We start from the raw sequence: 16,124 nt of genomic DNA on the forward strand, positions 1-16,124 counted from the left end.
ACTGTACCATATTAAAAATATGAGGTATACAAAATGTAAAGTAAGTGTCAATGAAACACAAACAAAAAATAAAATATCAGAAAGAAACAATTGTATAGAGCTTGATTGATACATTTTTTATAGCAGTAAACACATGTCTACATGTAGAGCTCGGGTGACACAATCTAAACAACAAGAAACAAGTATCTAAAATTGGTTGACACAATTTATACAGCAGGAAACACATATCTAGAGTTCAGTTTACAAAATTTAAACAATGAACATATATTAATGAAATTGTACTTTTTTCAGTTTTCTGTATTTAAAACCAGATCCAATGGTTTTCCTGTTTCTAGAACTAGATCTAATAGTTTTCCTGTATCTAAAACTAGATCCAATTGTTTTCCTGTATCTAAAACAATATCCAATTGTTTTCCTGTATCTAAAACCTGGACCATTGGCAGACGAAAAAATAGGAGGAGGACTTCACAAAGTCAAAGACGCCGTAACAGAGTGAAAAACCGCTTTAATAGATTTTAACTGTTGGGTTTTTACGGGTTTAGGTTCTTACATTTATATACAACATATTCGTAATCATTTATAACTATTGCCTGATGTATGAATTAGATAAGGCAGTCAGAAATAAGATGTGTTTACAAAAGAAAGGAGCATTATATTTACACATGTTAGAAAGCAGATCATAACGAACAATAGTATAACAAAATGTTCTGTAATTATTAAAATACACTACTAGTATATTTCCAAAAATAAAACTCCGATAAATAAAGGCAACAGTAGCTGTATATAGTATACCGCTGTTCAAAATTCATAGATCAATGAAGAAAAAAATCCGTATTACAAACTAAAACTTAGGGAAACACATCAAATATAAGAGGAGAACTATAACACAACAGAAACAACACTAAAAAGTAACACACACAGAAACGAACTATTATATAACAATGGCCATTTTTCTGACTTTGTACAGGACATTTCAAGAAAAAATATGGTTGGTTGAACCTGGTTTTGTGTCATGCCAAACCTCCCACTTAAATAGGAACGTTTAATATACCATTAAAATGATAACATTACATGACCGGACGTACTAAAATACAAATAAACGGGAAAATATAGCACAGAGAGAAACACGAATAATTGCTAACAAAAGGTATCAGGCTTAAAATTTAATACGCGAGACGTGCGTTTTGTCCACACAAGACTAACCAGTGACGCTTATGAAAAAACTCAAAAGCCAAAACAAGTACAAAGATGAAGAGCACTGAAGAACAAAAGTTCAAAAAAGTTGTTACCAATACGGCTTATGTTTTCTGCCTGGGATAAGGAAATCTCTATAATGAAGAATAATTCATATTTTGCAAACAGTAAATTTTATAAAATGATTATATAATAGATGTACATGATAAAACCGAAGTGCTGACTAACTGCATAATAAAAACGAATGCATTACATAAAACAAACTGAAACCAGTACATCAGCCTAGTAAGCCAAAGTCAACAACTCACTTGGTGACGTCACAATTGAATTTCTAAAACGATTTCCCAAAAATAAGATTGAATTAAGATAAAATTCAATAGTAGATTTGTATCAAGTCAGGGAAATGGTCATTGTTATATTATAGTTCGTTTCTATGTGTGCTACATTCTAATTTTGTGTTTCTGTTGTGTCGTAGTTCTCTTAAATTTGATGCGTTTCCCTCAGTTTTAGTTTGTATCCCGGATTTGGTTTTTTCTCTATCAATTTATGAACTTCGAACAGCGGTATACTACTGTTGCCTTTATTTGTAAGACTGATAAAAAATTATTAATAACTATGAAAATTACAATACTTATTTATATCAATTTGTGGAAGTAATAAGATAATTAATCATATTATCTAGATATGTCGGTGTTTCTTCTGAATCAAAGTGTAAACCATCACGAAAGACATCAATTGTCGAAATGAAGAGACATTAATTGTCGAAATAGAGGGACATTAAATGTCTAAATACACATATCGTACAATAAAATGAAGACCGTTAATTCATTTAAAGGATGGCGGTCCATTTGTTCATTGCTCTTTAATTAATGTCAATTTTGTTGCTTTCAATGAGATAAAAAAAAAAGTTGCAAAAAGAAAAAGAAAAACATAATACCGAACTCTAGGAAAAATTCTAAACAGAAAGTCCTTTATAAAATGATGGCAAAATAAAAAGTTCAAACATGTCAAACGAACGGAAAACAACTGACACATTCCTGATTTGGTACAGATATTGATTTACGAAGAAATGGTGGATTGAACCAGGTGTTTAGTTTAATTTTAGTTTAAACATATTTATGTATAGTGGATTGGGAAAACAAGTTATCTCAACCTATAAAAATCCCTTTCCACTATGTTAAGGCGAGTGCTTCGGTGTTGACATGAATATCAATAATGTGGTCATTTTAATAAATTTCCTGTTACAAAACTTTAAATTTTTCGAAAAAATAAGGATTTTCTTATCCCAGTCATAGATTACCGTAGCCGTATTTGGCATAACTTTTTGGAATGTTGGATCCTTAATGCTCTTCAATTTTGTACTTGTTTGGCTTTATAAATATTTTGATATGAGAGTCACTGATGAGTCTTATGCGTCTGGCGTACTAAATTATAATCCTGGTACCTTTGATAACTATATAGAGTTATATTAACAACAATGTGTGCCCCAAAAAACCCGGCTTAATAGGTTAAAATTGGGATACAACAGTCAATATTGTTACAAATCTTAATCACTATATAAAAACAATTATCTATGCCAACAAAGAACAATACAATAGCATATCAAAATATTATTAATAAAGGATATAAGCAAAGAATAAAAGATATTAAAACAAAAACAAAGATGACCACAGTACAAAAAAAGAACAAACCAAATACCAAGCCACGCCAAATGGCTGTAACCAAACATGGACCAAACAAAATATACAAAAAACAAAAGAAGTAACACGTGCATAACAGTAAGATGATGATGTTGAAATATATCAGTACTAGAATCTATACTTCAAGACCATCATTATGTATGTTTAGGGTGCATTTCTTTTTAACACAAACGATGCAAACGGCTTAGCGCGCACATGTTTTGATCATTTGTTTCTAACATACGTTTGCAAAGTTTACATAAACTTTGACAAACTATGCAAACGCTAAAATTTCAAACAGGGCCAATATGGACTTATTAGACGATGTATTTGTTTCTACTTTTGTAGCTTTTAGAAACCAACAACAAACGCGACACAAAATTTACAAAATTTTGGTTAGAAACAAATGCGGCCTTAGTGAAGTTGAAACGAAATATTTATCAAAAAATTATCGGTATCTTTTGAAGAACCTGTTTTAGAAGAAAGAGGCGAGTCTTTCTTTTATTATTCCTGGTTCATCAACTTTTTGCTCAGGTACTGAGTAGCAGCTGTGAGATCTTTCAAGAATACTGAATGATATATCGAATATTGAATGTAATAGAATATTACTGGTAAGTTGGGAAAATGAATAATTTCCGGGCGACAATTAAACTCGTCTCTTTTGTCATTATAGAACTGATATGATTGGTATTGTCAAATTCCATAGATAAGTCTAAAACATGTGCCAGAAGAAGCCGTGTCTGTTGTTTCTTTAATTTCTAGTTCTGGATGATACATAACAGAACAGTATGGATTGTTAATGGAATGAAAATCATCAATATATTTGAATGTGAAATAAATAATCTGGATTTGTATATATATTTTCTTGCTTTTTAAAAAGTCTGGAGGAAGTAAAATAAAAAAGAAACACTACCTAAACATTGTGTAAAAAATAGGTAAAGGAACTTCACAAACATACTTTTTATTTTATGTTACGACTGTCAATAGGACATGATATATATACATTGCTTGTTATTCATGCACATTAAATAGCCTGTAAAAATTGTATTCGAGTATATGACCCATGCTTGTTTAAGAATGATCGGGATAAATGCGTTGGCTTCTATTCTGTTTTCTGTATGTTCTTCTTTCTTTATGGTCAAGGCAGATGGAGGTAAGACCTATTCTATTAACAGATAACTACATTTATCGTATATCAAAAAATAATTATCTATTGAAAAATAGTGTTAAGAACAGTGGTGTTTCTGGTATTGTTTATATGTTTTATATTATTTTTTTAATAGTATATGTCAAAGTTTACACACATGGATACCAAATTAAATTTTTTAAAAAAAAATCCTAGAATTAAATCATACTGGTAAAATTATTTAAGCTTTGAACGAACTGACATTTATATTAAAAGAGGGGCGACATATTCCAGAGGGACAGTCAATATCATAGATCGGAATAAACTGAAAACGCCATGGCAGAAAAACACAAACAGACAAATAATAGAACACAAGACACAACAAAACTAAAGACTAAGCAACATGAACCCCATATTAACATGCATGTAAAGGCGATATATAATGTGTTTTTTAGATATTTATTTGATAAAAGTGAGGCTGCATATAAATGAGAACACTATCGAAACCGTATTTTAAAATCGTTTTTACTTTTGTTCTAATCTATCTACAATGACTTCAAATAATTCTACATGAAAAGCTCAATATTGTTTAAAAACGTCCGGAACAACCAAATTCTATAAAGCTTGAAAAAACTGAAATAATCCTAGTCAAAACACAATCAATAAACAACTACTTATAAAAAGTAAATAAATTTAGCAATGCGGTAAAGATGTGAAAAATAAATGAACACTAAGTATGACAGAACATAAGATAGGGTAGCTTTTTAAAGTATTTTACGTATTACTGAGACGCACGTTTCGAGAGGGTTCGTTTGGATGTGCTGGATGTATACATACGATATTATTTCGGACTTTTTCTAGTCCCGTGTGTAAGTAAAATTTAATGACAAAGTACTTTTCCAAGAAGTAGTCCAAATTACCAGTTTTAATTTTGAATAATAAAAATTGCGCAAACGTATCAATAAGACAAATGGTTAAATAAAATAACTATGATTACAAATATGGCCTTGATACAAATCATAATAAAGTTGTCACAATTAATGAATGAAATGATTTTTAACTGGTCATCGATCTAAGAGGTAAGTAAATGTCCTCGTACACGTTATGTGCCATATTATAACACTACAGGTGAACATTGAACTGATTCCAAAAATATATATCTTCTACATAACATATGAAAAATTAGGGTATAATAAAAAGGGGTCGAAATTTATCCTTACAACAGGCCATCTACTGACCCCCTCAAAAGACATGCTGTAGGTCTTTAAACGCGAAGAGAGCGTGGCACTTTAATCTTTAATAGGCATTGATAACGTCCTCCAATTTAACGTCCATGTTCTAGCATTGATAACGTCCTCCACTTAAACGTCCATGTTCCAGCATTGATAACGTCCTCCAATTTAACGTCCAGGTTCTAGTCGGTCATTGATGCATTTTTTAAACATGCCGCCCAACCAAAGGTTCTCATTTGAACATTGACAAAGATTTACGCAAGTCATAAGAAAACCTAAAACGACCATGTTACTTCTCACCAATCACCTTGACAGGAAATTTATTATACATAATACTTTTTTTTTTATTATAGAGGAAGAAGACAAATTATTCTCATCATTTAGTTTTTGCTATAACCAACAAAATTCTTACAGTAGAAGTGACTACATCAATAAGGTTTCTTTTAAAAAAATATGCACTTTTGTATATGTATATATAGTTACATTCTAGTTCATAGTTTTTGGCCTCGAAGATTGAGCTACCCATGTCTTGTCTAAGAAACTAGATTGTGTTTACTGTTAACATTACGATTTAGTCTTGACAGAATCGATTACATCAAAACAGGAGTTTTTTTTCTACAAAAATACATTCAAATGATGTATTTTCGTTTGGACGATTTACAAGCCTTTTTGACCAAATCAGTCAAACATTCATTGTAGTTTGTCAATTAAGGTAGGCCAAGAAACTATAAGCTAAGCATGAAAGACAAATCAATTTCAGAATATAAAGGTTTTGTTGCTGTCTTTAAGTATGTAGGGTGGTCAGTTAAAGCCTTTATACGTTTTCACCTATCATATTCCAACGGGTTTTGTCCGGCTACCATACGCATGTGTTATTTTTTACCAAGGAAAAAGTAGTCACCCAATTTTTCAAAACAGTGAAGTGTACAAACTATTAATTTAGACAAAAACTAACCTCGAGAAAAATAAAATAATGAGAAGAACAGAAAAGCATCTCGCTCGCTTGGTGTTAGATATCCAATGCTGCACATAACATCGCCAACACTTGAATTTATATCTTTAGCGTTGCTTTTCCTTAAATATCCAACACTGTATTATTATCATATGTTCAGCGTTTTTTTTTTATATATATTCATATATCTATACCACTATATTCTACATTTGCGGCGCAAAAGTTAACATCTTCAGTGTTGGACTCAAATCTACAGCTCAGGACTTTATACAGCCAGCGCTGGACTAAACAACTTAAACTCTATACTTTAAATCGTCATTGATCGATTATGAATCGTCATCGCTTGACTTTAAATCATCATCGCTTGATTTAAATCGTCATCGCTCGACTTTTAATCATCATCGCTTGATTTAAATCGTCATCGCTTAACGCAAGACTTTATATCATCAGTGAACAAAATTAAACTTTATATGTATGAGACCAAAGGTTTAGGAATATTTGAATGTGACTTTCTGTAATAGTTATCCCATGAGGACGCGGTGTGCCAATGTAAGAGGGTGATCTTACATTGACACACCAGGTCCGAATGGGATAACTATTTTACATCCTTATTTTTCCTATCTAGTCGTTCTGGTGTAGGTGTGTGAGTTGTGGGTAACGGTCTTGAGTTCGAATTCCATCATGGATTTTTTTGTATATCAATTTTGATTATAAGTCTTTACCGTATAAATAATTCTTAGTTTTATTGTGGATTATGTATTCCCACCAGTGTTACAAAACAAAGGAACGCATGTAAAATGAAAAATACAAAGCTAGGCGTACCTAGCAGAACAAAGGAGCTGGGATGTAAACTATTATTATAAATATTTTGCATATGTAAATGTAAGAAGTAAATATATTAAGATATACTATTATAAAAAAGCCATCTACTTTCAAATTATTTCAATTACTATCTGTACGAAATATTAAGAAATGAAATAATCTGAGTAAATACCTTTATGGGGCAGAAAAGAATTCGTAATACTTGATTGTTTGTTATGTACCTTTATAACCAATGGAAATTGTATGCCAAACTCCGCTATAGTATTAATGCTGTATATGTATATATGTAAATTGTATGCCAAACTCCGCTATAGTATTAATGCTGTATATGTGTATATGTAAATTGTATAATTTTTGTATCTGTTTACTCATATGAGCTGTATTTGCTTACGGAATAAAGTATTATTATTATTACATTTACAGGCAACTCGTGGGGATATCAAGATGGCATACGTAAGTGATTTTATTGTTTGCACCTGCAATACACATGTGACATACATGTAATTATTTATTCTGTTTACATACGTTTCAGTATGTATTTTATCTATTAATGCAAGTTATATTGCCATAAATTGTCTGTTTTTATTAGCAAATTATTGTGATAGAGATTAATTATATATCAGAAAAATGAATGGAAATCCTCGAAAACATATGCGAATGTAGTATACGTTTTTGAACAGCTGGAAAAAAAAACACTACGCGAAACTTGTTCCGTACAAGCACATCTTCAACTATCTTATAAACAGTTCTTTGATAACTAGTTTTGTATCACCAAATTATAGTTTACATTTATAATTAGTTTCCTTTTAACCCAACATTTAATGAAGATTATTTCAAAAAGATTGGAAATACGTATAACATAATTATATTTATTTTAATTCATATATGATACAGCAATTTATCATCAAATTGTATTCAATCTTTATTTATTTATCTTATATTTACATTATCTAATCATGTTTATATTCTTCAATCATAACACATGGTAGCTTCTGGTTCTTGATTACAATTAAGTTAGTATATAAAATGGAAGCAACTACAAAGTTTCTACCTGCATGAATATGAAGTGAAAATAAAGAACATACCAGATGTGTCAAAAAAAAAAAAAAAAAAGATACTCTTGAAAATATTAAAGGAAAGCTCTCTTTCAAAGATACTTTTTCATTGAACGATTTTAGTCTTGAGCATTGAATTATTTCTGTTTTATTTTGTAGCTCCTTCGCAATGGCCGATTGAGTACAGAACATGCGGAGGTCGTCGTCAATCACCAGTCCATATAGAGATGAAGGATGTAGTGCTCAATCAACAGTTAGGGGCTTTAGACCTGAATGATATAAATGTTATTAACAATATACGGTTGACGCTGAAAAATAATGGACATACAGGTCTGTACTATACGGCAAAAAGTCAAATAAATGAACAAAAATATCCTAGACGATCACTTTGTATAAAAATAACAACTATGTTGTACAAGGGAAACACCACATTCTGACAGAGACTGAAATAAATAAATTATTTATAAAAATTATACAAGAAAAGTCACAAAATGTATGTTAGCTTTGGTATTTGGGCATGCCAGCTCTGGCGGACAGGCTTGAGCATCCTTATCCAAGACGAAAATGTGAAAACATGACAATTTTGTAATCTAGTGCATGGATCATAAACAAACATGAGTACGTTGATCTTTCAGCTTACTATTGTATAATTTAATTCACAGATATACATATAAAGAACATAAGATACAAGAGTATTCAAGTTTGGGATAAAACAAAAAACATTACTGGTAAAGCAATTACCCCCTTGAGTAGTAAATATAGGCTGATAAGTTGTATTCAGAGCAAAGTGGAATTTCAATTTCATTTTGCAATGCTTTATTGCCCTTTTTCTCATTATGTGAGAAAACAATATTCTCCTTTTAATCGCATAAACTGTCTTTTTTTTCTTATAAATATGTTGTTTTGGTTTTGTTATTTCAACAGAAAACTCTAAACATCCTTTTTTAAGTTCTCATTATTTATCAATTAGTTGAAGTTGACGTGGAAGGTCGAAACAACCTATTGGTAACTGGTGGAGGACTACCAGGGCCTTTTATGGTTAAACAATTCCACTTCCATTGGGGCTCAGCAGATAACAGAGGATCAGAACATGACATTAGCGGGAGGTACTTTCCTATGGAGGTAGATATATAAATATGCATGTTATAGGTACATAAAACAAGTGACAACTCTACGAGAATTCAATCTAATAGAACACCAGTGATGGTGATACACGTCTGAAAACAATTATTATATTATATTCATAATTATAGTTAAACTTGTAAATATATTCAGAGAATATATGTGTTTCAGCCGTGTATCATCTTCACTAGTGTTCTAATGGATGGGTTTACGCAAATATGCAGAACTCAAACAGTAAGCATGAATATGCATATTATAATTAAACATAAAATAAAATATTATAACTAAAACCTGCTGACTAAGACATGTGAAGGTCTATGATTAATAAGAAATACACGGAAGATCGATTTTTTCAAGAAAGTAGAATTATGGATCAAAGTTTTAATATATTGAAAACTTTGAAATTGCAGTTGTATACATTCAGTTTTTGCATTCCTTGTTCTTTATTTTGGAAAAAATCCCCAGAAATAAAACACGTACATCATGAAATAAAATGCAACGGAATAGATCTATCAGTGTTAGTGTGATTTCTGAAATTTTGTACATTTCATATGGTAAGGTAAGTGATCATGGCTTTTATAGTTAGTTTTAATATTACACCATTTTATGTTTGTTCATAGTAAATTTTATTGTGTTACTAACGCATGTAATTTCACAAATGACTAAATAATTCAAAAATACCAAAAAATCAACAAATGCACCGAAACATATTAACCTTCCTTTAAACACGAATAAAAAACTACTACTACTATAATATTCATAATAAAAAGTAAACCACTGAGTCAGATGATTAGCATGTTTTCATAGGAAACTTATATTGTATTTCTAGATGCATGTTGTGACTTATTCTGCACGATTTAAAATGTTTGAGGAAGCTAAAAATTCCACAGATGGCTTGGCTGTACTGGCTTTTCTGTTTGATGTGAGTAATATCGGTTGAGACGCTAAGTTTTTTAAATTAGAAAAAGAATACTATACAAATGATCACCATATTTCAAAACATATTGTTTTCAAATTGAACAGGGAATACTAAAATAGAAAAAAAATCCATGCTTATTTCAGATTATAGCTAAAAGAGACGACAATTTATACAAAAGTAGTCATGGTTCAAAGTTGTATATATAAAATCTAACGTTTGTAGATTGGCGATCATAATCCTGTGTTTGATGAAATGATTGGTCATATGAACGACGTTCGTCACAGAGGTAAAATAAGATTTAACGCTTAATTGACGTGTATTTAACCTTTAAATAAGAAAACAAAACAATGGGGCTTCTTATTCCTGAACACAAGCTACCGAACATTTAACAAACCCCTTTCAGTAATTGTACCTATAAGTCGTTGAGAAATCATCAGTTTATTGGTGTACAGACCCCTGGAGAGGATGAGAAACTGAAAGTACAAAATAACAATAAAAAGCATACTATTAAGACGACACTAACACAATAAATGTCAAATAGTAGTACATTCACAATGAGAAAGGTTATAAAGTTCAATACAAGTAACTCTTGTACACTACACTTATAATAAATTAGAAAACTGTCGTATATAAATTGGCAAGCAAAATGATAGGTTGTATCTGAACTTTTCATTAGAAGAACGATAAAAATGTGTACACACGTTGAGAATGTGCTGTACTGTAATCCTAGAAAATTCGAGCGTGACCCTTGTCTACATGTATAAACCACAAAAATAAATCCTTAAATGTGGGATTTATAAATAATGAAAGGTGTTTAAGGGCAAAATGTATACATAAAACAAACAAACAGTACTGTTTACTAACCGCGGCAACAATTACTGATGCCGTGAGTAAATGAACTCCAAAATTCAAATTTGAAAAAAAATAAAAGATTAACTGACTCTAATGGTGGCTTAAACTTCAAGTAGAAACAACAACATGTTTTTTCAGTTTTGACAATGATCGAGGGAGTGCGGAGTGAAATCACCAGAAAGCACGACAAGGTCAATTCGACACTTACACCAAATAAGACTAGTACAGTAATGTTCAAATTCATAGGTTACGAATTCAGAATGTTAATGTAAATGTGGTTAATTGTTCTCACCGTACAATGAATAATCTGATTCCTCCTCATAATGTATTGTTCAACTCTACGTAACCGAACCAAAATAAACCTTACTTTATGTTTATTGCAAATTAAAGACAATTAAATCTGCATCGTGGTGTCACTTTACATACTTTTCAGATTTCAGAAATATACATCGTTACCAGGGTATGATAGGATAACATACACCTTAGTTATTTATATCCTTCGTTAGTTCTTACCTAGACACTTTACTTTTAATATATTTTTTGTAGATGACCATGTAGAAATTCAGACATTTTCTTTGAGCTCGTTGTTTCCTCGTTCTACTGAAGTATTCTATAGATATTATGGCGGACTGACGACTCCTCCATGTTACGAAAGCGTTGTGTGGACAATTTTTCAAGAGCATATACGAATTTCTCAAGCACAGGTGATCTTTTTTTTAGTTCCATAGTGTTAAGCAAAATCTCAAATAATACTGAACTCCGCGAAAAATTCAGAACGGAAGTACCCAATCAAATGGCAAAATCAAAAGCTCAAACAAATCAAACAAATGAATAACAACTGTCATATTCTTGAATTTAAACAGGCATTTTTCTTATGTAGAAAACGAGAGATTAAATCTGGTTTTATAGCTAGCTAACCCTTTCACTTGTACATCTGAGCCTCTGGCCTTTGTTAGTCTTGTATGATTTTTAATTTTAGTTTCTTGTTTAGTTTCTTGTGTATAATTCGGAGTTTAGTATGACGTTCATTAATCACTGAACTAGTATACATATTTGATTGGGAACTAGCTGAAGGATGCCTCCGGGTGCGGGAGTTTCTCGCTGCATTGCAGACCCACTGGTGGGCTTCGGCTGCTGTCACCTCTTTGCTTGGGTTGTTGTCTCTTTGACACATTCCCCATTTCCATTCTCAATTTTACTTAAGGGTTCAAACAACTATCAACTTGAGACCTCATTACGTAGATGTGAGCAACTTTAGAGAAATGTACTTCCTCTAACAACAAGCCCTACATGAAACTATACCCCATAGCATGTTATTAAAGGTCCGTTATGTCATAAATTGAAACAATTCATACGAGAAAACCAAACGTACAAACATAACCAAGACATACAATATAACATAACACTTTTAATAGCATCTAAAAACTTTATATAGATATTGTTAAATTTAAATAGTTTATATACATAGCTATACGAAGATGTGGTATGAGTGCCAATGAGATAACTCTCCATCCTAGTCACAATTTGTAAAACTAAACCATTATAGGTCAAATATAAAAACAAGAAGATGTGTTATGATTACCAATGAGACACTTCTCCACAGGAGACCAAAATGACACAGAAATTGACAACTAAAGGTCATCATACGGCTTTCAACAATAAGCAAAGCCAATATCGCATAGCTAGCTAGCAAAGGCCCCGCAATGACAATGTAAAACAATTCAAACGAGAAAACTAACGACAAAAAATGAAAGAAAAACAAATATGCAGTACGGTCTTTAACACAGAGCCTTGGCTCACACTGAACAGCAACCTATTAAATGTCCAGAATTGTGTGTACTTTGATTGATGTTCTTTTTTTAAATAGATAAACGAATTTAGGCGTCTCGGCGATCGGTATTTTCGTCGCTTCCGAACATTATCAGATAATTTTAGACCAACGCAGCCTATAAGTGGACGATATGTATATACCAATCATCCCCGGGGTCTTCAATACCGTAGGGAAGGTTCATTTCCAAGACAGCCTCTACTAGAAGAAGTATCAGGAAGAGTTTCAAGACAACCAATACAGACAATAGCAACACGAACATTTTTAAGACAACCGATACAAAATACAATAGGAAAGATGATTCCAAAACAACACATGCAGAGAAATCATGTTCGAAATATTCAAAGGCATAACGTTCAAAGAAATTTTACAAAAAATATACCAAGACAACTAGTGCAAAGACAATTAACTCGTAATATTGAGAGACAACAGATGTGGAGTAACTTTTCACAAAAAATGTCACGGCAACCTTTCCAATCGAATGTTGAAAGACAAGTTCCAAGGCAGTTTGTTAGAAGTAGATTAAGACGAAGGCTATTCATAGTAAAGGAACAGGTTTGTACATTTAGATAAATTATTTCTTAATTTTTTTATCTTTTTTACTCAGGAGACCAATTGTTTTAAAATCTCAAGATGAAGGTTATTATGATGTCATAAACTTGATAGTCAATAGCAAATCCCTCCAACAATAATTGGTTGAAAAAAAACGACATAACAAATAATTAACAATTCAAACTCTTATTTAGTATTTATTTTTTTCACGTGAAAATGATATTGAACTTATGCTAACCAAACTTTCCAAGGATATTGGTAGAATCACCTTAGTCATATACTTAATCTAAAAATGGTAAATAGATGTTCCATACACTAAGCAATATACTACATTTAAAAATGATATATAGAATTATAAAAAATAAGCTCAGCAAAAGAAGAATGACGAAAGATACCAGAATAACAGCCAAACTCAAATATCGAAAATAAACCGACCACGCCATGGCGAAAATAGAAAAGAAGACAAACCGACACATAATAGTACACAAGAAACAACTTAGGGCACTAACTACTGGGCAACACGAACCCCACCAAAAACAATGTGGTGATCTCATGTGCTCCGGAATTTAAAAATGGTATAAAGATGTTTCATACAATTATTTTAGCAATATACTTAATCTAAACATAATATCGATGTTTCATACAATCAGCTTAGCAATATACTACATCTAGACATGGTATATAAATGTTCCATACACCCAGCTTAGCAATATACTTCATCTAGAAATGGTATATAAATGTTCCATACACTCAGCTTAGCAATATACTTCATCTAGAAATGATATATAAATGTTCCATTCAATCAGCTTATACAAATGTAGCAATAACCTACAGCTAAAAAGGATTTACAGATGTCAGTACAAAAGTATATGTTGTTTAATACAATTATGAAAAGAAATAAAATGATTTCTGATGTATGAAAAACATTAACTCATTATATATAGATAGCAGGATTATTTTGTCTAACCCAGATGCGCGTTTCTTGAATTCTATAAAAGACAATCACTGATAAGCGAAACTCGAATATAAAAGTCAAAACAAGCCAAATAAGATATCTATGATGGGTTTATTGATAGTTCTTGTGTTTTTAATGAGTTGATAAATCCAAAAAAGTAATTTAGACACACGATATATATAAAGTACATGTTATATTTCCTTTGACCAACATAGGACAATAAGCACGGCTGTTGTTTAAAAAACATATCATCTTTCAGTTCCCTGGGAATAGAACACGACTGTATCTTATTACCTCAAATGTCCAGGGAAACATAAACAGACAACACAGCAATTTAAATAGTAACAATCACCGTGTATGGAACCGAGGTTGATCCTCACATGATGAGATATATGCAATGACCAGGGCAGTTTGAATTTGATTAAAGTATGAACAATAATCAGCTACAGTGTATACAAGTCATGAATTTATATTCCGTAAAACATGCGACTATTGTTTGTGTTTACAAGAAATGGAAAATTGTGTAATGAGATGAACTTTGGGTGTTAGGACACACCTATTCATATTTATTTATACAATACATTGGTATCTATCATGGTGACGGGAGTTCTTTTGAGAAGACTGTGCTTTTTAGTATCATGCATGTAGTCTCTAATATATTTGCATGACTCGGATTTCTCTTGAACTGAATTTTAATGTGCGTATTGTTATGCGTTTACTTTACTACATTGGTTAGAGGTATAGGGGGAGGGTTGAGATCTCACAAACATGTTTAACCCCGCCGCATTTTTGCGCCTGTCCCAAGTCAGGAGCCTCTGGCCTTTGTTAGTCTTGTATTATTTTAATTTTAGTTTCTTGTGTACAATTTGGAAATTAGTATGGCGTTCATTATCACTGGACTAGTATATATTTGTTTAGGGGCCAGCTGAAGGACGCCTCCGGGTGCGGGAATTTCTCGCTACATTGAAGACCTGTTGGTGACCCTCTGCTGTTGTTTTTTATTTGGTCGGGTTGTTGTCTCTTTGGCACATTCCTTATTTCCATTCTCAATTTTATGGTATGTCCGCATGTGATAACGACAGCCAGACCATCTATGGCTTTTGGCTGTTTTCTGCTCTTTGGTCGGGTTGTTGTCCCTTTGACACATTCCCCATTTCTATTCTTAATTGTATATTAATATACCAGTGTGAAGATAAAGGCAAAAGATTTAAGCATATGCTCCCTTAATTTGTCAATATAACGGAACTACAAACTGTCATCTAACTGAGATATTTACCCATAAAACCATGTTTAAACTACCATTATATTCCGAAACATATATGTACCAATTCATGTCTGCATTACATTTAGCACTTTAATCTCTATATTCTTTAATAAGACTGACGAAATATTGTTATGATATAAATAGTTATCGCTATTTTGTGCATTTTTCCTTTGATCTTTTTTTGTGATAATTTTCATATCATGCTACTCGCTTGTGATTGAAATTATTGCTAGAAACTAAGGACTCACTTGGCGTTGCTAATGAAATTGACATAAAATTAACAACGTTGTCATAGGTAAAATAGTGATAAACAGATTATCATTGGTCATCTCAACTCGATTGCTTTTCTCGTTTTTGCCGCGCACCGGCTCAAGCGAGAAAACTAGTCTTGTTGAGATGATCAACGATAATCTATAAGAACATGTGTTTTCGAAAGGAATGGGTATTGCTGTAAAAAAAATTCTGAGTCATAAACATATATCTTGTGTATTTTAATGCACCATTTTATTTTGTGTTTTTAAAGTATTTTTTGGAAACTTGAAGAGACTAATTAGTTCACTTAAGCTTGTTCA

At 31.7% G+C, this 16,124-nt stretch overlaps 1 protein-coding gene across 3 annotated transcripts; it reads left to right on the plus strand.

Moving 5' to 3' along the window:
- Positions 1 to 3,909: 3,909 nt before the first annotated feature.
- LOC143075027 (carbonic anhydrase 6-like) lies at positions 3,910 to 14,950 on the plus strand. 3 transcript variants are annotated; one of them, XM_076250263.1, is made up of 9 exons: positions 3,921 to 4,026; positions 7,429 to 7,458; positions 8,220 to 8,390; positions 9,031 to 9,182; positions 10,012 to 10,104; positions 10,324 to 10,387; positions 11,500 to 11,657; positions 12,821 to 13,336; positions 14,548 to 14,950. In XM_076250263.1, the coding sequence occupies exons 1-9, from the start codon at positions 3,930 to 3,932 to the stop codon at positions 14,659 to 14,661; spliced, it is 1,395 nt and encodes a 464-aa protein (XP_076106378.1). In that variant the 5' UTR covers positions 3,921 to 3,929; the 3' UTR covers positions 14,662 to 14,950. The 3 variants fall into 3 exon arrangements, with proteins under 3 accessions (XP_076106380.1, XP_076106379.1, XP_076106378.1); XM_076250264.1 differs by lacking the exon at positions 14,548 to 14,950 and having other exon boundaries at positions 3,920 to 4,026; positions 12,821 to 13,364; XM_076250265.1 differs by lacking the exons at positions 10,324 to 10,387; positions 11,500 to 11,657; positions 12,821 to 13,336; positions 14,548 to 14,950 and having other exon boundaries at positions 3,910 to 4,026; positions 10,012 to 10,252.
- The last annotated feature ends 1,174 nt before the right edge of the window (positions 14,951 to 16,124 follow it).

This window comes from Mytilus galloprovincialis, chromosome 5, assembly GCF_965363235.1.
Source record: "Mytilus galloprovincialis chromosome 5, xbMytGall1.hap1.1, whole genome shotgun sequence".
Taxonomy (NCBI): Eukaryota; Metazoa; Mollusca; class Bivalvia; order Mytilida; family Mytilidae; genus Mytilus; species Mytilus galloprovincialis.

Excerpts from the sequence above, each read along its gene's own strand:
- LOC143075027 (XM_076250263.1), top strand. The coding sequence starts at position 3,930 with ATGACCCATGCTTGTTTAAGAATGATCGGGATAAATGCGTTGGCTTCT. Across the intron at positions 4,027-7,428 it reads TATGGTCAAGGCAGATGGAG|GCAACTCGTGGGGATATCAA; the intron begins GTAAGACCTATT and ends TTACATTTACAG. Across the intron at positions 11,658-12,820 it reads TACGAATTTCTCAAGCACAG|ATAAACGAATTTAGGCGTCT; the intron begins GTGATCTTTTTT and ends TTTTTTAAATAG.